The 25,045-nt window shown below is 38.7% G+C and overlaps 1 protein-coding gene across 3 annotated transcripts in view; it reads left to right on the top strand.

Annotated features, from left to right (window-relative positions):
- PTPRO (protein tyrosine phosphatase receptor type O) overlaps window positions 1-25,045 on the top strand; it is a 153,418-nt gene that overhangs the window by 74,261 nt on the left and 54,112 nt on the right. For 2 of the 3 annotated variants that reach the window (XM_074871525.1, XM_074871524.1), the window contains exons 2-4: window positions 12,649-12,922; window positions 21,508-21,666; window positions 23,664-23,816. In XM_074871525.1, the coding sequence (XP_074727626.1) occupies window positions 12,649-12,922; window positions 21,508-21,666; window positions 23,664-23,816 (586 nt within the window). Of the gene's footprint in view, window positions 1-12,648; window positions 12,923-21,507; window positions 21,667-23,663; window positions 23,817-25,045 lie in introns of those variants that run through there. The other variant, XM_074871526.1, reaches the window with a different exon arrangement.

The raw sequence follows: 25,045 nt of genomic DNA, 5'->3' as shown, positions 1-25,045 counted from the left end.
GTGAGAACTGAATGAAGAGCTTACAGGGCTAATAAGAGAGAAGAATACTGTGAAACAGATTATAGTTTATTCATAAGCATGCAAATACTTAACGCAAGTATGAATGTTCACTTTCACACACATACTAGGAGATGTATTTGCAACAGTAGAGATAAGCAGAGCATGGCTAACTTTGTTACCATAGATAAATACTTTTTTGCTTATAGGCTGAACTGTGGTAACTGATGGTGTTTATGATCCAAATCTCTGGGATAATTTAAGCCAATCATTTTTAGCTGGTGCTTGAAGTGAACTGAGAGTATGCACCCAGTTTGTTACTGGTGGTGTTTCATTAAGCTGTGGAGAGGCCGTTGCTTGCATATGGCTTTTGGTGCTGTGAAATGTAGGGAGCTCACAGTGCTGTTGGGTGATGAGTTTCACCTCTGAAGTCAGGGAGGTGGACAGAAAATGCAATGATAACACTGAGCCATAACTTTGTTCTGTTTGCTCTCAGCGTTCTTGGTATCACTTGAGAAATCATCACAAGAACATGCCTGGAGTTGTAATACTTAATATAACCTATTGTCAGTTAGCCACAAAAAAACCCCCACCCAAACACCAAACCTTCTCCCTTCTCTGCTGCTTTAAATTTCTAAAGGCTGATGGGAAACAGCTTGGTCAGCAGCAGACTTCTGTCCATTGACTCTCCTGACACCTGAGTTGGGTGGTAAAAATTACATCAGAAATAAATCTGAGCTGAGAAACGGTATTGCAGTCTGATGGTGATATTAAAGGGGTTTCATTGCTTTATGGGCACACACTGGAGTAGAAGTGGAGGGAAAACTGAACAATGTCGGTAAGGACCTGGTAGAGAATAAGTCAAGAATGTATTTAAAATTTTAAAAAGTTATAAATAATTAAGAGAAAACACTCATTTGGCTTGGTTACCAAACAGCTCCCATTGCCATGGGGGCTCAGTGCTGCCAGTGTGCATGTTCTTGCATCTTTCTGATGGGTATGTTGTGTATGTACACGTACATAAAGGACTATGCTCTGCAAGTGAAGACACTTAAAGGTGTGCACCTGACATTTAAAAAAATGCCTTGATGCCCAGATCTGATTCTTTTAAAGATCTTGTAGATATTTATCTGCATTGTAAGATGCCTATATACATTTACAAAACTGATCTTAGTGACTTTTCATGGTCACATATGTAGAAAAAGAACCTGAATTTTGGTATTCTGAAGTGTAGGCAGGTATGCTCACAGGAAGATCATAAAAAATGTTTTAGTTCAGTCAAAGAGTTGGGCAAGAGCTTAGGCAATATATTTATTGCTTGAATTTTGAGTGCAGAAATTGATGAGGTAAGATAGATTTGTATATTTGCATTGCAGTTATTGAGAAACAACCCTTCAGAGACTGGCAAATGGCAGCCAGACAACTAGGCTAATATATTTTTTGCCCGGCTTAGTATAATGCAAAATGACCAGCGCTTATGGATGGAAGCACCACTTGCTGTGAATTAAAGAAAAGGCAAAAAAATCTGTCATCATCTCTGTCCTTCCATTTCACCGGAGACAAAAATACTTCATAAAATGGAAGAAGAAAATGACGACATAAACCAATACATGGTGAACTCATATCTACAAGTTAACTAGGAAAGAAAATCATTATCACTTTTAAACTGTGCATATTTTTGTGTCACAATAATAGTATTATATATTGCATTGTCTAGTGACCTGAAAGCTTTTTATATTACCAATGAGTTAATGCCTATGAAATAAAGCTCAGTAAATATTTACTGTGGAGTATATCTGTGAAAGGTCGCGTTGACTCATTTAAGGTCATGCTGTTTATAAAATCATCCTTTTCAGAAGAGACAATAAAGGATTAACATCCTGAGTTAAAATGAGGAAACAGTGTTCTAAAATTATTTATTTTTGTTTTAAAGTCAGTTCTACATTAGGGAACAGACTTCCCATTGACGATTTCCACACACCCTTTTCTCAGCTGACTTTCACCTCATTGTATTAAGCCTTCTCTTGCCTGTCTAGCCATCATGCCTGGGGAAAAGCTCTGGCAGGTATTAAAAGAGAAATATATAAAAGAAAGCTAATGGCTAAAGTTTAATTCTGTAAATTCTGCATTTAAAGGGTATTTAGTCTGTATGCTCACCATACTATTACTGCTGAGCTACCCCAGCCTAAGATACTAGGCTGATGAATGTATTTATAATGGTTTGTCTGCATCCCTCTTGGCTGCTGAATACCTGCCAAGTGTAAAAACTACATCACAGAGCAAGGGATAATAATTTCTACGAAGAGAACACCAAACCTGCAGAACAGGGTTCTCAGCATCACATAATGAACCAAGACTTTTACTATCCTTTAAATGACTTTATAGCAACCTCACTTCATAAAAGACACAAACAAATTAGAAGGAAGTTTCAGGGGTCTATTACTCTTTGGCAACTGAGGAAGAGAGGCCTTGATCTCCTTATTGATTCTTGTACGCAGGGCCAGCCTTTGTCACATAGACAAAGGATTTATGACATGCTTACATCTTTTGCTGAGTAGGACCTTTTGTATGCTTAAAGTTATGTGCCTTGCTCAGTCATGGCTATCATGTACTTTTATACTGCTGAGAAAGAGAATAGCTAAACAAAATTTAAACCTTATGGTATCACTTTAGACAAAAAAGATTAGGAACCATAATACATAAAAATGGCAATACAGATCTGAGTTGTAGCTGCCATCATGTCATACACAGCTGATGTTTCTGGTCTCATCTGACTCTTGATGTTTAAAAGGAAGGTGCACAGAGAGAGAAAAGCATCTGCAGAAGGCAGTTCATTTAATCTTAAGTGGGTAAATCAAATTCTTCAGATCTATCTCTCCCTACAGAGTACAGAGGGACCCTAGATGATGAGATTTGACCATATGCCCAATTTTTAGTTTGATAAAATGAAGACAGATGAATTCCACACCAAGTACAGAAGTCTCAGCATAAAAGCTCTGACCAACATGTTATTAAGGTCTCCTCACTTTGAAGATAACAGGATATTCAGTATTTTAGTTATACACACAGAAGTGTGCAGAATATTTAAGCAGGTTCTTGTGATAGCACACAACTGGATCCCAGTGAAGGACAAATGTGGTGACTGTGCATTAGAGTAGAAGTAGAGGGAATTATTATTTTCCTGATCTGGTAAACACAGTTGCAGAAGATTCTGCTTTGCGAGTTGAAGCTATTAAGCTGCTAGGAGAGGACATTGTAGTACAATTATATCTTTCATGAAGGTGGTATAACACTCTGTAACCTGGACTGTCATCCCTCTGATAGGTAACAGGAGTCATTTTCCCCTGGCCGGTCTCTTCCTCTGGGCAGGTGGGGTGGCATGTGTTACATCTGAAAGGACTTTACACCTCAGCTGTGGATCCTGACTCCATTTCCGAAGCTCTTTGTATTCTCTCCTCTCATTCACTTCCTTCAAGTCAACCTTTGGCAGCTGTACTAAAAACTAAATGCTTGATACACTATGACCAAATAAATCCTGCCACCTTCCCCTGCAGGGAAGCTATGAGTTTTTGCAGCATTAGAGATTTTGGTAGTGTTCATGACTACCAAAGAGCACATTGCCAGCAGTGTGATGGAGAACTCTTCTGTAGGTAGGAATTTATCAAATCAGTAGAAATCGTTGAGCTGAGCCTAAAAGCCACACTAGAAATGAATTGAAAATCAGGCTGTAGCAACAACTGAAATGTTCTGTGTGGATTTGCAATTGACTTTGTGCTGTAAAGAGAATTACAGATCTCATCTCTTGCTAGTAATCAGGGAAATGACAGTGGCTGCTTTCCTCTCTTTGAGCACGGGTTGGGAAAAAGCAAAAAAACCCCACCACCAAGTTAAACAACCAACCCTTCCAAAAACCTGCACAGCAAATACTTTAGCAAAAAAAACCCCCAAACATTCAGCCACAGGAACTTTGTATAAATAACATGAGAAAATCTCAACAGGTTATCGGATCAGCTCTTACCAGTTTAGAGAACACGTGAACACAACAGGGTAATCAAAGGGCAGAATAACAGGTTCCACTTGGATCTGAAAACAAAATAAACCTGCTCTTGAACCTGAGTAAGCAGACTTTCAGGGGATAGCCATAGCCACATTATGGTTATGGCTTTAAGTATTTTAGAGCACAGAAGAGGAAGGCTAGTGATCTGGATTTAGACTTCTTTTTCCTGACCATGCCGTGGCTCATGTGACCTTTGAAGGTGGTGGGTGTTTAGGCCTTTTATTCTGGGGGGGTTGAGAGGCAAGTGGGTGATAGAAAAATGAGTGGCAATAAGACAGACAACTCTGGACCAAACTGAAGTCAGCAACTTAGATGGGGACAAAATGTACCTCCCATCTGCTTCTGTATTCTTCATGTCAGAAAAACTGATTTGAATGAAACAGAAAATTATTTTTTTTCTATTAATGGCTGCTTATTTCAAAATTCCAAACCTCTCTAGTAGTCTCAGAACATACTTGACAAAGCAAGAGATTTTGAAAATAGTTAAGGACACTTTGGTGACTATTTCCCTTTAAAATCACTTGGAGTTATGGAACAAAGAGTTAGGCTCCTGGAATAGACCTTATCTGTAAATTTATTCATTATGTCTAGTCTGTTCTCTTATAGATTAACATGGGGGGGAACAGAAAGTCATCTTCTTTTCCACCATTTTCCACTAAGTTGCTTTGTGATTTCAGATGAATTGGATAACCACCTTGGTCTCCAGTTTCTTAGATAAATGAAAACTCTAACTTCCTCCCAGCTGTGCTCTTTGTAGATAATGCAAATAGCAAAGCACTGCATTCTGCATTTAAGAACTAGTTTACTTGTGCACATATGAAGGCTATATATACACCCTATCAATTCAAAATGAAGGCATTTTCACTTTTATAGTACCCATAAGGTTCAGTCTCTACCCCTGCCAGAGCATGTAAGACAAAGAGCTGGTGCCAGTCCAGTCCAGTTCCTCTCAGCTGCACAACAGTGATGGAGCACTTCATGGTCACAGTTTTCTCTTGGTGAAACATCAGTCTTTGTGTTCTGTTGAACATCATGAATTTTCTGTGTGACTTTCTAATGTCACCTTTCAGCATCAGTAGCTGTTCAGAAGCTGTTTCAACATCAGAGGCTTGTTTTACAGATTTCCATCATTTGCACAGGTGAATCCACAATTTTGGAGCTGAAGCACTAAACAGCATGAATGGATTTACCCTACATCATCCAGAAAACACATTTCCTCCAGTATCCCTTCTTATCTCCCATAGGGCACTTTGAAATTTAAGACACCTCAGAGATCGTTTGACACCATGGAAAGAGATTTCTTAAAAATCCACATTAATTTCTCACTCTGCCTTCTCCTTTAGCATTTTCCTGGGATGATCTCTTCCTCCTTTCCTCTGTGATGGAGAGGGAGCTGAAGTATAGTTGGATGTGTGTTGGCCTGTATAGATGCTGTGCTGTGAAAGCACTTATTCTCAGTTGATGGAGATATGTACATTCTTAGGATAATGTATATGTGGAGCATACTATTCAATTAACTCCTGTTCCTAGGAAGTAATCTTTCTTTTCTGTTCCCCCTAATTTCTTCTTTTTGGAATTTAACAGAGGAGCCAGCTAACATGACCTCATCTTCCCACCTGGCCCATGTAAAGCTCTGATCATTTTAGATTTGTTCAGGTAGAAATTTGCTTTCACTGTTGTCCTAAAGACAGAGAACAAATATTGACTGGAGAAGATCCCTACGGGCCAGTTTGGTAGAGTTAAGGGAATTGATGAGGCAATGTAATATGTTTCCTGTGCCCTTTTTTGTTTTCTATTATTCACATACAGGCTCAAGAGGGAAGATGCATTTTAATTAAAGCACATGGTTTATCTGGCATGTCTGTGTCTTTGGGTAGATCCACAAGGGATGGCTAAACTTTAATTGCAGAGGCTCCATAAAGGTCTGAGTTGGGAAAGGGAACTAAATTAATATTTTCCTTCAGAAGTGTTATTCCTTTTAACATAATTTTAGTACTAGAGAGAAGCTGAAAATCTTGAGTGGAGAGAAACCAAACTATATCTGCCTGAGTGTGAATTCCTATTGTATTTGGGGTGTATATGTGCAGTCAGGATCAATAATAGGGAGAAATGCCATCTGTGAAGTTCTAAGATGGTTTTAAACTTTGTCAGTATCAAGGTCTCTGGATCACTGTGCCCTCTCCAGTTTGCACTAGAAAGATGGGGTGGAAGTATACTTAGCAATAATTTATTAAATATTGGATATGCTGACAAGGTGATACATAAAAGATACTAGCCTTACTGATTGCAAACATTTCTTTTTTCACATATTTAGCATTCTGGCATTTACTTAATGCTATTGTAATAGCAGCTGATAGTGTCAAGAAAGATTCCATATTATTAACTTCAAAATGGTAGCAAAATGTGGTGGACTGTACATACCATATTGACATTTGCTTAAAAAAACACCCTTGTATTCTGCATTCATGTACAGAGAGGGGAAAAAATACCTGTCCCTTTAAAACTGTCTCCCAGAGCAAAGAAACATTGAAGCTCATTTATAAAATATGACCAACAGATTGTTATTACTGGCTTTTTGAGACTGAGTATAGGAACAGTGCTGAGGACACTATTCATAGAGCAGAATGCCAGAAATGGTGTGTTAACCTGAATCAAACATCATAAATTATTGAGAACTGCTGCCTTTGCTATCTCTTAACTTCTTAAAATATTCCTGTTTGCATAGAAAATCTTGAAGATAAGGTTCCATTCTCCCATGGAGTGTTTCTTCCAAAGAGTATTTATTAAGGGAAGTTCTCTGCTCAACCTGTGGAGAAGTATAGATAAAAATAAAATCCCCAGGAATAAATATCCTTATTTTCAAGAAGTCTTTACATTTTTGTAACTTGTCTTTACATTTTTGTTACAAGTCTTTAACATTTTTGTTCACACTCGAAGACCATTTCAAACAATCCTTTCCTCTTGCGGTTAACACTCAAGTCTGTGCCTGTTCCAGAATTCATTGGAACAAGTGGAAAGCTTAGAATGTGCTTTCTTCCCTAAAGTCTGTAAGGATGACTTTGCCTTTTTTGTTGAAACTATAGGATCCCATAACGATAGTTAGCAATTCCAAAGAAGCTTTGGTGTGGGGCAATTTCTACCCAGTCCTTACCAACTCTGAGAGGATCTTTCTCTGGTCATGGCTATGTGTATCTTTTTGTGAAACCATATCAGTTTCAGTCATTGGAAATATTTTTTATTGAGAGCCTTTGAAACAAGAGTGAAGAGACTGGATGTGGAACATAAACAGTATAAGGTTTGATGTTGCAACATTTAGCAGAAAATACTCTGTGAAGAGTATGAGCAGGGAGCTGTGAAAATAAGAAAGATATGGTATTTGGCTGAGCCAGATGATGCAGTAATGATGGAAGCAAGGTGGGAACCTGAAGGATCATCTAAAGTAAAGATACTTCAAAACAGAGCTAAATTGTGTGAAACCAGAGGCTGTTGCCTGTTCTGGATGGTGACTTCACATTGCAGCAGAAGCAAGTTTCAGGGACCGCTCTTTTTTATAGCTGTAAAGGATTGTCAGTTGGATGGGATGATCCCAAAACTATGAAGTCTCTAGCCTGCACAGAGAGAAAGAGAATTTTATAAAATAGAATAAATTACTAAAATGGTTTAAATAGGCCAGAATTTGACTCTGTTCTGTGCACAGTAACTCACACGAAACAATAAATTTTCAACAAGTGCATAGTAGATTTACGGGAAATAAGATTCCAATTTCTGAATAAAACGAACGTTTACAATTTTTATTGTAATTGTTCTTCAGTATCATTTGTCACTATCAGAGGAAAAGCATACACTGGGAAGCTGGTGCAAAAATACTGTGACATGACTTTTATGTGTGCTTTGCAATGCTATTTATTTTATGAAATTTCTTACATGCTTTCTGTAGAGGTGCCACTGCAAGACTGTAGCAGAGGCCAAGATCCTGAAATCTGGATCCCAGTCCTATCTTTGTTATAAGTCTTGGACTTACTGCACTCAGTGACAGAGGACTACAGAAATTTTGCTGAGCTGGGAGCACAGGCCCTTTGGCTGTTCAGTGCACTTTCAAAGGTAGTTCAGAACTCAGGTGAATGCACAGGTACTGTGTCTGAAAAGGTCATCCTGGCTGTCAGTCATTCCATTTAAGTACCTAAAATTAAGTAAGATGAATCTTGGTGAGAATGAGTCATTATGTCATTTAGAATGCAATTAGCATTATTGGTCACTGGAACAAAATATGTCTTAGTAGAATCACTCACAAAAATAGCCAGTATTTCATCTAAGAGGTCTGGCTACCGTGTTCAATATTGTCTTGTACTACTTGCATTGATGTTATTTTTGACCACCATTATACAGTAGGTGATCATAATGGTACTTTTGCCCTAAGAAGTAGATCTTCATAGCTTTGAAATTTACTGCTGCTTTGGGATTTTGGATGCCCACTTTGAAAACTCTGTGATACTTCAGGATTGACTCTGTAGGAGGTGACAGAAGTCAGATTTGTTCAGGGTCTTAGCTCCACTTGTCTAGCATTAGGTAACATGATGCAGTTACCAATACTTTAATTTTACAGAGCTGATGAGCATCCACAGCTCCTCTTAAAGTCAGCAGAACATGCAACTACTTGTACTTCTGATAACTGGGTTCTGGCCCAACGTGTTTCAGAGTGAGACATTCAAAAGCTAAGGTACGTAAAATTAGTAGCTGTTTTGCAACTTTGATCTCTTCCTGATGTTTAAGACTCACAGTGTTATAAGGAAATAAACTGAGGATATAGACTTCTGAAAAGAGAACTCTGAGCTCAGCTGCACACCATTTATTTTCCTATTATGCTTTGAATATTGTTTATTTGACATATATCTCCTTCCCTCCCCCTCTTATTTTAATAGGGACCGGGTTATTGGCTGGAAATTCCACTAGCATGACTCATCCCTGCACTGGAAATGACTGTGAACAGGCATCACATTGTGGGATTTACTTCCCCCCCCTTTTTTTTTTCTAAGTCCTTTATCATGGCACGAGCTTGTAATAATAAAGTAGGAAGGAAGTTGGAGCTAATCATTTGGTTCTGAATGCACAAGCCCTGCCAAATTTCCCCACAGGCATGAAACAGCCGCTCAAGCTGTGACACCAGCAAATTAAATCCTGGAGGTAGCTGACCAGAAGTAATAAAATGTGTATTTACCATACTGATGCTGTCAGTCCTGAGACACGCTGGCTTTACAATCTAGTTAAGTGGGGCATGTTTGTCACTTCCAGCGGTGCTTAGAAAAAATACCCAGGTTTTTCCCTAGCCTTCTTAAAATCACAAGCCCAGTACTGGCTGGCAACCCTCACCTCGTGCAACATGAACAGGATGCCCAGAATGGTCTGTTCTTTTAAAACACTGCCAAAGTGAAATCCATATCCCAAAGGGGATAAGTGATCTCATCTTATGACATGTTAATTCATCCCTTTTTATTCATCCCTTATCTGCCACTTCATTCTATAAAACAAACCTTAGAGCTGAAATGAAAGGATAAAAATTATTTCAGGGGCCAATGGATAATAAACAACAGATGTCTCCCACAAACCATGTGTCCTGTGCATGCAGCAGTTTAAAAGCCTGGGCACGTACAGGTGTGTGGAAGAAGGCCACATAATTACTGAAAAGAATAGGTACCACTCAAGAGAGGGATGCATTATGCAGGTGGGTGCAGGCATCAGATGGATGAACCACATAGCTGCTAAAGAGATATCACTCAAAAAGTGCCTGTGCATCATGTCAGCAGTGGTTCAAAAGCATCTGAACATAGGCACATGGAGAGAGGCTATCATTTCACAACCCCCACATCCTTAGGAGATAAAGGACTCAGAAAAAGTTATTTTCCCGTTAGGTGTTGTCATAGGTAACAATAGCATATGTCTCAGAGGTTTCTATGTATTTAGCTAGCAGAGGCATGTTATGCTAATTGTGGGAGAACTATCAAAGAAGGTTAGTGGATCATTTGCTGAATGGTACTTGCTGTGAATTCAAGAAAACATTGTGAGGGGAAAAATGAAAGTACAGTCTTCAACAGGGTTAATACAATACCCACTGAAGAATCAAAGAATAAAATCACACCCCATATGAACAGTATCTGAAAGCATCTAATTATATCCTAGGAATGTCTGTAACTCTGCAATTATATGCTTAATTTCCAGCTGTACTTGATTAACATCACAAATGATTTATAATACCACCAAACACAAGGAACTTGCTTTGAACTGTTTGTTGGCACGTATAAATTTGTTGGACTCTTTTGTCTGTCTCTCCATAGCAAGGTAGGCACACTGAGTTAGTACCATGCAATTCATCAGCAAAGTTGAGGGAAGGCTAGAGTAATTTTAGAGATAACACCATTCTCTTTCCTCTAATTGCATTCAAATGCAAGTCTATGGAAGGTCAAAACCCACTGACTTCTGTGGGATTATACATGCACTTTAAACTCAATATGCAGAAATAACCTTTCTAAATCAGGTTTGTCTTTCCTTTTTTGGTCTTGGAAGACAACTATGCTTTATGTGATGTAGTAGTACACGTGCTTCTGGAAAGTCAGTCCGTGGATGCCTTCCTTCTCCTGTCTTCCCACATCAGGAGAGCTGCAGTAGGAATCATTCCACATTTTCTTAGTGCGGGGAGAAGGGAGGAAGAGGGATAAGAGACCCTTTACTTGTTTTTGACCAGATCCAAACATAATCCCCAGTTAAAGGTTTGAATCTGTATGGATCCAAATGCTGGATCAGGATTTAGGGCAAAATACCACTTGAAATGTGGTATTTTGACCTACTCAAGGATAAGCCTGTTGAATTCAGCTCAGGCTAAGGAAAACACATGGAAGCTTTTGCATAATTGTAGTCTTATATTGTAAACCTTTTGGAACAATCTCTCTGCCATCTGTGAAAAATTACCTAGACTTCCACATCGAAGTATTCATTCATTGATAACATTGGCTTATATCATTTTAGCAACTTAAAAGTCATTTTTTAAAAGACTAATCAAAGGAAACCTCAATCAGCAGCTGAAGTTGCATTGCCTCAGTTTTTAATCTCAGACTTGAAGCTGTCTAGACTAGTTATTCTATTTGGGCTGGACTTACTCTACACTTGTTACCTTGTTCTCATGTTGGGTCAGATGAGTAGGTTTGCTTATGTCTTCTCAAGCCTATAGTTTTGCCTATAGGGTGATATGACCTTAGGTACACTATGAAATCTCAAAGCCCAATGATAAAAACATAAGTATATGTAAAGACAAACTATTGTTATTTTAAATCTTACAGTCCTAGAACCAATTCTTTGTTCTTGGGTGGTTTTTTTGGTTTTTTTGAAGGCCAGGTGTTGGCAACACCATATATGTGAATTCCAAATAGGGAGCCTGGCTCCTGAAGCGTAAATCCTAAAAAAGGTTATTCTCATGGAAGAATCCCCACTAAACAAAACTACAATAAGACCGGAGGTAGCCAAGCTGCTAGAATTGATCTCTGAAGGAGGTGTCTAGCTCTTTGGTATAGGAACAACTTGACTGAGTAAGTTGCAAATGAGCTGTGGTTGCCCATCCTGACCTCCAAATAGAGCTCTCAGCCTGTGAAATATGAAGAAGAAAAATACTGTGGAGTTGGGAATTGAAAATATTAGATATTACAGTTTTCACCGGGGGTAAAAAAAATTCTAAGCAGCAGTGCGGCCTAATATTCGAAGATGCAACTCTTCATGTAAGCTTGAACTTTTCCTTCTCATTGATTACCACGAATCTGCTTTGAAATTCCTGTAGAGAACAAGTGCTTCTTGCTGACAGCTGGTTTGCGGTTAATAAAAAGGAAAGTGTTTTCAGCTGGCAATGACTTAACATGCTCATGATATATGAAAACAAGGTTAAATTGCTCCTTTCTCTCTACCACTAATAAAAGAAATATTGAAAATGAAATGGTGTAGCTATGGAAATGCAAAGTGCCAACCAAACCCGTGGACGTAGTGCTGAGAGCAGCTTATCACCTGGTACTTGCTGGAATGGGCATATTTGGAAAAGTTTATTCGGTGCCAAAAATTATTCCTCAGTTGCAGACTTTCAGAATATATTACATTGAAGAATATATGATTCTATTTCTGCAAGATAAAGGAGTCCTGATTTAATCATCTCTTTTGGGGGATTTAAATGACTTATGTTTTGTGGCTTTATTGGAAATCCTCTTGCCCCTGATACCCTTTTTAATCTCATCCTTCTTCCGCTCTACTCCACCTGCCGTCAGGAAAGAATGGTGGAGGCTTTGTTCCTTGGGATGTAAGGGATGGAGTAGCCAGAGCGTCAGAAAGCACACGGCAGGAACCAGCCTCTGCTGCAGAGAGACTGGCCTGATAATCAGATGCCTGTGGACTTTGGCTGACTGTGAATTCCATTCTGAAATAATTGCTACAGTTTGATGTTAACTCTTGCAGAATATGAAATGTAACTTTATTGCAAATATGAGTATCCTATGAATACGAAGGGAAATAGGTAAAAGTGAAATAATAGATTTTACTTCAGCAAAGTCTTTATTCTTGTCTTATAGAATGCAGAACCTTTCCAAGTTACTGTTCGAGAAGACAATTGTATCATTGTCTCCCTGGAAGCATCTGATGTGGTGAGCTCATCCTCTGTATATGTTGTGAAGATAGCTGGAGAATCCAAGAACTACTTTTTCCAGTTCGAAGAATTCAATAGCACTTTACCTGCCCCTGTGGTTTTTAATGCCAAATACCATGGCCTGTATTACATAGTAACTCTGTTGGTAGTGAACTCAAATATGGTTTCCAAGTCAGCAAGATCAATCACTGTGTTAACCAGTAAGTAACACCTTACTCTTTTTTTTCTTCCATTTCTTCTCTTTGTGTGTGGTGTTTTCTCCCCCAGAAGTACTTATGGAGAAGGTTGGGTGGGTTTTTTTTGTTTTCAATAGATCCTTCTTGTGTGTAGGATGAATCCCTGTGTGGAACAGTAGGGAAGATGTGTTGAGAAGGCTTATGAGTGAAAATTCACAAGGTCTGGGCAAGAAGAAAGGGACAGCTGTGGGTTTGCCCTGGCTGATCCTTCCTGAACACTGATTGGAGAGGTTTAACATAAGTGTGATGGATGAACCTCCTTTCCAGAGGTTCATCCTAAACTGTTTGAACCAGGAGTTCCAAAAATCTAGTAAAAGGCATAAAACGTGTTGACTAACATTTCAGTGTAAGCACTTCTGTTACATGGTAAGGTATATTCTGTTTTAAATGCTATAACAATGTTCTTTGACTGCTAATATATTGAAGTAGTACTAAACTTGGAAAGCAGATAGTAGTCACCCAAACCATGTGTTTCTGCCAGTACAGTTGAAGGTTTTTGCGATGGACACCATATTTGTAGTAGGCTGTCTCTTTCTACCTCCAGGTGCATTGATCCTGGAGGAGAGATGTGATTTTGTTTGCCCTGTCATCATGCAAAGCACCACAGATTTCTGTGTGATTGCTACTATATTTCTGGCTCTGCTGTTGCTCCAGAAATGTTTCCATGTGCCAACCTGAAAACAATTTGTAGAATATGAAATGATTTCTTCATCTAGAAGACAGATTCAAGAAAATCAGACAAAAAAAGTACTTAGATGGAGCAAAACCAATTTCCAGATTTTTTTAATAAATGGCACCTTGGAATCTGTGGACAGTTTTAGCTTGCAGATGAGGAATAGTTATGATTTTGTGTACTTACATTATTCTGTCAATGAGGAAATGCCATCCACAGTAATAACATTCAAAGCATATTGCAGTAGCCTCATATGTTACCAAGTAAGATGCTTGAAACTTAGGAGTAACAAGATTTTGCATCATCTATGCATTCTGCAGCCCTCCCATGTGTGCTCAGGTTGTGCCCTGATGAGGACAACCATGAAGGGTCCCATGGGAAAAGTATCATGTTGTTGGGTAATGCAAGTCTTTCATAAGGTATATGTGCAAGAAGATCTACGTGTAGTGGACAATTTAAGGGTTCATAGGCAGCCTGAATTTCATTTTCTTTGACTGTTTTAACCTTGCAGACAAAGCAGTAATTCTAATCCCACTTCCTGTTTTATGGTTTGTTTGTTTTCTTAAAAGAAAATAATGGAAACATCAGGTGTCATATGCAGCTGAAAAAAATGCCCCCCTGTGCATTTCCAGTGGGTTTTGAATGCTGCGCTTGCAGTTGTGCATCAGGGCTCATTGCTGTTTGATTTCCAGAGTCCACGAGGGTCACTGGTAGCAGGGGAAGGTGTGATCCAGGATGGCAGATGAAGCACACACTCCCGTGCCGGGGATCTCTGAAAGAATAAGGGAGCCAGTGTTGCCCAGCCCATCAAAGCCAGGTCCAGATTTCCAATTTCTGGCTCAGGGGGATTCCACAAGGTGTTCCTGAAAAAGTCCAAGGCTTGATGGTGTCCTTGCTAATGGAAAGGAGCCCACCCCTTTTCACCACCTGTCTTACGTGGGTGCACTGGCAGCGTCTCAGGGTTTCCTGTTGTGGCCTCTGCTGCTCACCCAGACCTTGGAAGGGCCAGTGATTTTGGCAGTCGGCCAGTGCTGCTTGGGGAACTCATGTAACAAAAAGGGAACAGTGAATTTCACTGGTTTTGTCTCAACAGAAAGACAACCAGGTTCATGAAAAAGAAAGGGCATTCCTGCAGGCATCATTGAAGGATGCTGTACTGCGCATTGAAAGTATGCTGTAAATTGTGAGCTTCACAAGGGAAAGGGCCCGGTCTGCTTCCTAGTATTTTCTGTCAGGCAGACTGATGAGTGCTAGCTCTCACTTAGCAGCCTCAGCTAACATAGCTCATCCTTTGGAGCACAAGGTTACAGCAATGAAAGTAAATTAGGAATAAAAAGACAGTGTGGCAGGCTGGGCCTTTTAAGGTATATTTCAGTACAGTGCTTCTGAGAAGAGCTCTCAAGTGCTCTTGAGAAGAGAACTCATCTAGTGACCAACTAGCTTCTCCTGCAAAACTGCATGAGGTGATAGTTGGTTTTCATTTTCTTTTTTTATTTTTCCTTTTATTAGTGTTGTCCACTGCCTGTTTTATATCATTTTCTGACTATTAATTAACTTGATTTTTTTGGCAGACATAATTAAGGATAGATTAATATTTTTCTTCATGCCATTTGCTCTCTCAGCCTGTTTAACATCCTTAGTTTATTTTAACCGTGCAAAGACATGTAACTATCTAATTTATTCCATCTATATCTTACACACGAAAAAATGGGGCATTGCAACTAGCTTCCAGGAGCAAATTAATTCCTGTTCTAATTTCATTGGTATCAGGAGAGCTTTACCAGTGGCAGATTGGCCCCATTCATTAGGCTGCCATGAGATAAATCAAGCAGGATAGCCAGTGGTGCCAATGTGGTTATTCCCAAGGCTGTACTTTTATATTTCACAATAGTTTTCTGGGATCTGCAAAGAAGTCCGTGCAGGGAGATTCAGTCTTTCAGCTTGACCATATGCTGGAGATCTGAGTTTCACACAGAGCAGCGTGTATCCAAATTGTGCATGTCAAAAGGAGAGCAAGGTCCTTCAAAGAGATTGACTACTTAGAAATTCAGTGAGAGTCCTGAAAGCCTCTGCTTTCTGATGGTATATCTTGATGACATTTCCTTTCTCTTGTTCACATCCCTCAGTGATATGCTGCTTCTCAGCATATTGGCAAGAAAAAGGTATGTCTATTCACAGGTTGAAACTTCATTCGATTTAAGTCAGAGAAGACTTTTGTTTTACCCATCAAAGGTTTCTGTCCAGAAAAAAAAATTCCTCAAGAGAAACATGATATAAATGCTAACAAAATGTATATTTTATACATTGTATATATGCATATATGATTATGTGTAAATATAAATACATATAAATATATGTGTGCATAAATATGTACATACAAACATATAAAATATTGTAACATTATATAAATATACATATATACATGTATGTATGCTACCATCTCTATGCTAGGCTTCTATTGTTAATTTGGGCCTTCTCTACAAGACTAAGCAGTTTACTTTCTGTTTGTCTCTGATTGGAATAATTTCAGAGCTTTCTCATGTTAATCAAAACACCACAAACTGTAGAGTTTCCTTGTTTAGGTTCTGTAGTCCAGATTGTTGTAACGCAAAGTATGAGCTCTTTGTTACAATATTTCTTCTCAGAGCCCAAGGGTTTTGTCAACTTGAGCACAGCTCACATCCTCGCATTGCTTCCTGAACTGGGATGTTAGAAGGACAAAGTGAACAGGGCACATTCAACTCTTAGATAGGAAACATGTACAATAGAATTTGAGCATAAAATAGCACTTCTTCTGATTCCGTAGCAAAGCTGTGTTCAGCAAATTAGGCTCAGTACTTAACTGAAGGAGAAAAACTGAAACCCTGATCACTTTTTATTAAAAGATCTCTGTGATGGTTTTCACAAGAATAGGTGTACGAACCTTGCTGTCCTGGCCAGATTCCTGTGAGTGCAGTTGTGCTGCACCTATCAAAATGACCTTCCTTCCAGTTTTCAGGCTGGATGGGGTTAGGAGTAGTTCCAGTATCTAACATAATTATTTCAAGCCTGCTTTCTTCTGCTGTTGGAGTTTTGGCTTTTCAACAGGAGTGAAGTAACTCCAGAATTTACATAATTAATTTAGTGTTTTTCAATATTTGAAAGAAAGTTCCACCTTATTACTAATTGGTTTTAAAGCCGTTTATGTGAGAAATAAAGAGGACAGATGTAAAATTAGTGACTGAAATTCTCACTCATCCTCCATTTTCCCAGCTTGAAGCCTTGTTTTATTCTTCCCAGGGTGACTTATACCCATATAGCCTTTTCCTTTCAAATTTACTGTCAATTTTTCTTTTTGTTGTGAAGGAAACAATGTTTGTACATTTGAAGGAATGGGGAAAGCAGTACATTGCAAAGCTATTGTGTGCTGTAGGAAAAATGTATCTCTGCTGGGAATTGGAGAAATCAGGATCTAAGGATCTCTGAGGGTAATTAAGACAAGCTCTGCCTCACTTTTATTTTAGCTTATCATTAGGAGTTTTGAGTGGTAAATGTCTCATTGTTTCAAAAGTCGATGATTCCTTACATAAATCACTGTAAAATATATTCCCTTTAGGGAGACTTCTGCCTCCGTCTCTTCTACAAAAAGTATTCTCCTCAAGAGACCAACGGGCTTGCTGCCTGAGACTCTGATCTCTTCAGCTCTCAGAAAGTAATTGGCATTAGACCTAGTTAATGCTCAGTTGTCATTGTGCCAGATGCTGCAGGAAGTGATTCAGCAGGACAAATCCTTTCCTCTGGCTTGTTAATGGATCAGAGCTGTTGAAGTAGGAGCTTCAGAGTTTTTTCCTAATGAAATGTAAAACTTAAGCCCTTTGTGTTTTTCTTTCTTAAAGGATGACATGGCACATCTTTAAAAAGGTTGGTTATCCATGGCAGCCCTAATTTTGAAACATAACTCAGAACATCTACGTCCATTAATGTTCAGCTTTCCCCAGCAAACAAATCATGTCATCCCCCTTTTAAGGTGAAAAAACCCCTCTATCAGAATCAAAGAAATGAAAAGAACTGCAACCATGTAAATTCCTGCCATAATTTCCATTGGAAGGCTTATCTGAAGTATTGGCCTAAATCTGTTCAAGAACAACAGATCCGCCTTTGTTCTTGTGACAGCATTACTTTTTAGTTTGTATCATCTTTTTATTTGTCGTCTTATGTGGGCATCTAGAAATTGCAGTATATACCATCATTGCTCAGATACTACTTTAACTTACATTTCCCTTTCATAAGCAATAGCATATGGTATCTCTATTACCTATCATAAACTTGAACATTATATTCCTAATGTATTAAACGGCAGCTTTTTAATCTCAAAAATGGTTGCTTTTTAGCAAGAGATAAGACAATCCTTAAAGTGTATAGTATAATGGAAGCTTTACCCTGGTTATGACTTACTCCCAGTAACTATATAGAAATGTAAATAGTGTCACCCTGGGGAGAAAATGGCAAAATTCACAACTTCTTCATGTGAATAAAGGGAATTACCCATGGGAGTTAGGTCACTCTGTTAATGGGCTTTCTTGTTTATAAAAGTTATGATATGAAGGTAAATCATGATTAATTTGGGTTTGAGTGTAACAATCAAGAGAGTTGATCTCAGTCCCATTTCAACCACCCACGTGTAATATTACATCTAACCTACCGCAGTAATCAATCATTAATTCAATCTGTAGAGTGACCTGATCTACAAATACTAAAATCAAATTGATTTGGACTGGAATATGGTACTTATTTTCAATGTACTTATTTTTTTCCCCCTGAATTGCAAATATTAATGTGTCTGGCACAAATTGAATGTATTGATGGAGGATTTAGCATCCAGAATTTTCCAGGGCATTTGAGGAAAAGGCTAGCTGCATTTATTATGCTATCTTGATGTTTGTATAATGCAAGCTACGTGCTAAATGCAAAATTCTGGAGAGTCCAGGAGAAACACAGAAGTTAAGTTTGCCATAAACAGATATTATGGGAAAGCAGTTGCTATAGGAGCAGCAGATTCTGAGACACTAAACAAAAGAGGCAAATTTAGGTCTTGATCCTGCAAGCTTGTCTATGGGTGTTTAATATAATCTGCAAGTCTAAAAATAAAGAGATTGTATGTGAAGAAGTGCCTTAAACATGCTATTAGAGGGACACTGAAATCCTCTAAGGCCCTTCTGTAATATGACTTCAGACATCAGTGTAGTGCAGAGCATTTGTAAAGCTCTAAGTTTTCTGAAGTATTATATTACACTTTATGTAGGCTATTTCTTGAGAACCACTGAAATCTGTAAAAAGCTGGATCCTAAATACTGGAAATTGTAAAATTAAAAAGACCAGACTGTTTATGCTCTGAATTATAAATATAGATAGTGAAGAGTGACATTTTATATATTCTTTAAGTTTAATAACCCTAGGAGCAGTTAGTAAGTGAAAAACAGAACATGATTTTTATCTGCTGAGTGTCCTTTTAATTTCACAGTGTGCAAATAGCTTTTGATATGAAGATTTGGTGCCGAATGAAGTAAGATAATGGAAGAATCTTTAAATTGCATTATATCCCCCATGCTACTCTGCTAACCTCAGCCATGAGCAAGGAGAGAATAGTAAGCAGAAGATAACAACAAGAAAGAGAGTCTGTGGTGCTTGCCACTTAATTCAATTATTGGTTAATTAAATCAAAGCATCAGGAGAAAAAAATCATTTGAATTAAAAATGAATATAACTTCCATCCTTTATTTGATTTGTTGTAGGAAGGAATAAATGGGGTGATTTAATCACTGACATAAGAAAGTTGCAGTAATTCTCTCAGAAATAAGGAGACCTCAGATGTGAATGAGATAGCAGAAGAAAGCCCAGGGCACACCCGCTAACATGAAAGATGACTGCACATAAGCGTTGTGCTATTTAGAGATTGTTATTGACATTTAAACTACTATCGTGTGCTGTGTGAGTTGTGATATGAACCCTCTGGTTATGTGGATAGTCAGATCAACTATTTATTTCAGAATAAGCAATGGGAAAAGCCTCAGCAGAAAGAAAAGGGTAGGCTTTGTTTCCCGTGTTCTGCTTTACTCCTATTTATTTCTGGCTATCACCAATTGTCAGCAAAATTTTCACAGATCATCCTGTCACTGAAGTGCCTGTTGGTATCTGTGAGCTTGGAATTTTCTATTTGCAAGTGGTTAACATACAAATATACTGATATTTACCTGAAGCTAATGAAGCATCTTTGCCATGAGAAATAGTTTAATAATCCCCCACCACTGCATACCCATGCTCTGACAAAGTTAAAAATGACAACGTGACTTCTTCTTAAGACTTGGGGAAAGATTTTGTTTGCATCTGTGGCTTTTGTTCTTAGTTGGTTTTAATTCTCCACTTCTCATCATATCTGGGAACTTAGTACTGTGGCGAAAATACTGTGCCAGTAATTGGGATTTAATTTTTTGCTTCCACTACAGTCTTGCTTTTCCGTATTTGATTAACCTATTCCACCTTCTGTGGGATAATTCCACATTTGAAACTGGCACTGGTCTGCCCTTTCATCTACTCTTCCCTGTTGCGACTGTATGCTCTTTGGGGAAAAATACTTTATCAGATTTTCTCCAGGGCTTGTTGCAGCAGAACTTTGAACTCAGATGTGTCCTCTAAGGCCATGCAAATCAACAGCCTGTATTTTTCAATCTGTTCCCTACATTGTGCAGGAACTAAATCAACACAATAATACTCATAAGTATGTAGGCATAATTACTGAGGGTGTTGTGCATTAACCATCTCTATTAAAATATGTTAGTGTAACAAATTTCAACTAATGCTATAACCTTGTTTTGAATATCTGCTTGGCCCTCTTACCCAATGTACAGTTGCGTTGCTATAATTTTTTTTTTATTGCTGAGGAGAGCATCAAGCAAAAGGGTAATTATTTTTGTAATTTTCTTTTTTTGTGGGAAAAGGAGGCTGAATAAAAATGTGACTCTCTTACTGTTAGAAACAATCCAGCCTCCTAGCTGCAGCAAATTGACACAGCTTTCCTTAGTTGATGGAGCTACACCGGTCTAGATGTCACATCACAGGACACAGGATATTTTTCTTACTTTTAGTAGCCCACCTGGCTCTGCGTTCAGAGATCGGCAGTTCCTCATTTACCTCCTTTCTGTGCACAGGCTTCCCCTATGCCCTCCAGTAAACCACTTTACTTCTTTGTACCTCAGTTCTTCATCAGTAAAATAATGGTAATGGTACTACTATATTTTGTAGAAGTTTGGTGTGGATAAATACGTTGAAGATGATGGCCCTCTCGGATGTGGTATGAATGGGACTGTGTAATTACCCATAAAATAAAGTAATTAATACATATCAAATTAGAAAATCTTCATTCAGATAGCTTCCTTTGGCTGTTACACTGATAAGCTTCTCAGCTAATCTTAAAAGTTCACATTTATGCCAAAGTTATGAGCAATTTCAAGTGCTTTGTTGTTTTTGTCTGGGCACTTTTACATGATTGGCAAGCATTAAAGACAAAAATCTTTCTGGGGTGATGACTGTAAGCACTTAAATAACTGCTATTTCAACCTTACTTTTTATGGCAAAAAAGGACATTTTTCTGTTAGAGGTATGTCAAGAATATAAATTGTTTTGTGGGGGAACACAAAAATATTGGCTGTGACAACATCCCAAGTAGCTTTGCCCCAGACCTCTGTGAAGCCCCAAATATCCTCTGGTAGATTGAAGAGTGCCTGTGCCATACCCATCAAAACCATTTGTTTCATTGGTGTTCTATATGTGTGAAGAACTCAGTTTGCCTATTAATCTTCTCCTTTCTTCCTTTTTTTCCTTTTATTTGTGTATTCTTTAGAACCCCTTCCTGTGAGCAGTGTTTCTATCTATGATTACAAACCATCTCCAGAAACAGGAGTGTTGTTTGAAATTCAGTACCCAGAGAAGTACAATGTTTTTACCAGGGTAAATATAAGCTATTGGGAAGGAAAAGACTACCGAACAATGCTGTACAAAGGTAACTATTCCAAAAAACTTAATCCTAACTCTGCTGGAAATCTCTTAAGCAGTGGTCTTAGGTGTGGTTTTGACATGTGTTGGTTATAATGATTTATATTTCTTGTAATGTGTCTGTTTATATAACAACTTTTATATTATGAAGTAAGGGATGGGTCTTTGGATTGAGCTGGTGGTTCACCTTGGATTTAAACCTGCTTCCCATCCTAGTTCTGGTGATGCTTCCTTTCTTTTGGATTTTAAAGGAAGACTAGGTGGTCTGGATTTTTTTAATCAGTTCTGAAATCAACCTGGGAAGGGATCCCCAATTTGTGGTGCTTCCAAATAAGCACATACACTAAAATCCAGAAAACTTTCCACCATTTTTTTTTAATCTTCCCTGCTGCTGTACAACCAAAACAAAAGAAAAGGAAAAAGGAGAGAAACCCCAAAATAGTAGGAAGGATGGAGTTAAATTTTTTGCTTTCTAGGTATGCTTGTTGAAATCCTTGGATGACATTCTGTGTCAGTTTAAAGCATTAAAAAAGTTCCCAGTCTCTTCCCTGTGGCCAAAGTTTCCACTTTGGTGAATAGCTGATGCAGAAGCTCTGGTATGCACCACAGCTGGGAAACCCATTCAATATACCTGATTTCCTGGTGCAGGATTTAAATGTGGTAGTTCTGTATTACCATACAGTGACACAGTGCCAACAGTACTATGCTGTATAGTACTGTATATTACTGTAGCATTCAGTATTGACCCTTAGCTAATAAACCCTGCTGCATATTACAAATTTCCATTTTCTTAAAATAATCTAATCAAGGGCAATCAATCTAAAATCTAGACAGTCAGTCTAAACAATTTAAACAACCAATCTAACCATCTAAACAATCTAACGGGAGCAAATTTGTCTTTCTTTTTTATTTGTTTATAACTGAACTCCATTTTTCCCTGCAGTATAACTTAAGAATAGCATCTGTCTCAGAGATATAAATGAGACTGCCCTATGGAAAGCATCCTAAGATGTGAGAAAGACACCTGCATACTCTGCAGGCCCTGAAACCCCAATGGTTTAACATTGCATAGTGGCAATAAAACACCTTTGAGCAATCCAGTAGGTGCTGGATCGAATTTTAAAGACTGAACTAAGTCTCTCAAAGTAGAAGTCTGGTCACTGTAAGAGCTCTCTAAAGTCAGCAGGGGGAGATACGCACCTCCAGGAGGAGGTGCGTATCAGAAATTTTCGAGTCTCTTTGCTTCAATTCAGAGTGGGCTAGAAATCACATTTTCAATGCTGTGAAGTGCTAGAAGTTAGGAAGGGTTATTCTGGATCATAACACAAAATATAGGTGACCTCTTTCCAGGGAACAAAAGGGATACCAGCAGTAATTTTTATCTTCTCTAGCTAGTATGTGGTTCCAGGGGCTGTAATGCTGCAGCTGCTGATAAATAAAAAAGTCAGCTTGAATTAAGAGATTCACTAATCAACTTGCACACTCCTTCATGTAGCCAAATAGCCCTAAGCAACTTCTCTTCAGCCCGCACGTGTACTGATGGTGAATGTGAGCTCAGCTCTCAGTACTGCAGCCTGCACTCAGTTGCATGGTGGATGGCCCTTTGAGCATCCATTCCGAACGTTATGCCTCAGTCAGCAAAAGACCACGGAGGCTTTTGCCTGCAGCAGTTAAAAGTCTACAGAAACTATCAGATGCTCTTTGAGATATTCAGTGTCACAGGTTGCTAGATTCAGTTCTCTTTCCTGTGAAAAGTAGTTCATGTTTCTTTTGCTGGGATTTTTTTTTGTTTGTTTTTGTTTTGGTAGCAAAGTGGCTTTGACAGCCAGGAAAAATGTTGGCAAACTGAGTTATTAGAATTTCATGTCCGAGACCAGGGTGAGCAATATTTAAACATCTGAAACACTGCCAGTTCAGCATGTGCCATTGCATTATCAGAAAGTGAACATTTGATGCATTTTCCTATTTTTTTCCTTTCTTCTTTTCTTTTTAAACCTTCTGCAGATTTCTTTAAAGGTAAAACAGTTTTCAATCACTGGCTACCAGGTATATGCTACAGTAACATCACATTTCAGTTGGTATCAGAAGCAACCTTCAACAAAAGCACACTAGTGGAATACAGCGGAGTCCAGCATGAGCCCAAACAGCACAGAACAGGTGAGGAAAACTATTGCATACCATTTGCTCCAACTCTGTCTGGTTGCTTTCTTTTCTGCCATGGGGAGGGGATTGATCCCACAGAGAGGAAGGTTTGTGTGGGTGCAGTCCTGGCAACTGCTCCTGGCCAGGAGCATGGAGGAGGATGCTGCAGCTAGTACATAGGGTTATTGTACAGTACAGTACAAAGGGAAATTTGCATGAGTGTTTCTGTTATAAAGCTTGCTTTTTAGAAAATACATTTTGCTTCACATGAGAGATCCTAGGCCTTGTGCTAGGAATTAATTTTTAAGCCACAGGAATAGCCACACTGAGCATACTATTGATCTATCTGTATCGGTCAGTCTCCTTGAGCAGTGAATCATAGCTAAACTGTTGGAGAAGGCTTTCCCCATTGTGCGGTCTTCTATGACAGAGAAGAATGTCATAATTGCCCCGCTTGGCAGCCAGTTTATGCCCTGAAGCATGAAGTTCTAATTTCCAAGACAGCAATGTTGTGAAGGCTAAAAATTGCATTTGTTCAGGGTCCAGAACTAATTTAATTTGGTCCTGGGATGGCACCTAAAACTTTTCTGTTAATCTGTTAGACCACAGACGTTTTCCAGGATCCCAAGAGAAATGAACCAGTAGTAAAATCAAAAGGCCAAATCTTCAGATGAATACACCGATGTTGGTCCATTGTCTTGGACAGAGAAAGCCAACAGATGCCAGCTGAGTTCTGTCCTGAGGATCCTAAATATAGTTACTGAGATATTGAACCATAAGAATACAATGAACAGGGTCACATTTTTCTTCCCTGCTGCCCTCCCATCCCTCATTCTTTGCACAAACTGGAACGAGATTGTAGTGTTTGGTTTTGTATTAGTGGCCATGTCTGGGACAGGGAAGGTGAACAAATTAGGGTGTTGTAAAGTGGCAGCTTAAAATGTGCCAGTCAAAACTGTTTGCAGAGGCTGCTCAGACTTACCGTGTGTAAGGGCAGACAGACAAGCAATTACAGTGAGGCAGACAAAATGCTGTTCCTAGCATAAGTTGAAGTAACTTTTTTGCGTGTCAGAATCTTGTCTTCTGTAGACCCAAGTCTTAAGATCAAGCTTTCACAAATATTAAAATTTAAACTGATGTTTAATGCTTATGAAAAGGTGGCTGCTAAAAGCATATGAAAAGCCCTACAGCAACACGAAGGTCATACTTTTTAAATATGAGCTATGCCATATATTAGTTCTGCA

This window comes from Strix uralensis, chromosome 5, assembly GCF_047716275.1.
Source record: "Strix uralensis isolate ZFMK-TIS-50842 chromosome 5, bStrUra1, whole genome shotgun sequence".
Classification (NCBI taxonomy): domain Eukaryota; kingdom Metazoa; phylum Chordata; class Aves; order Strigiformes; family Strigidae; genus Strix; species Strix uralensis.
The sequence above is the reverse complement of the archived record's forward strand: the minus strand, read 5'-3'. Positions and strand labels throughout refer to the sequence as shown.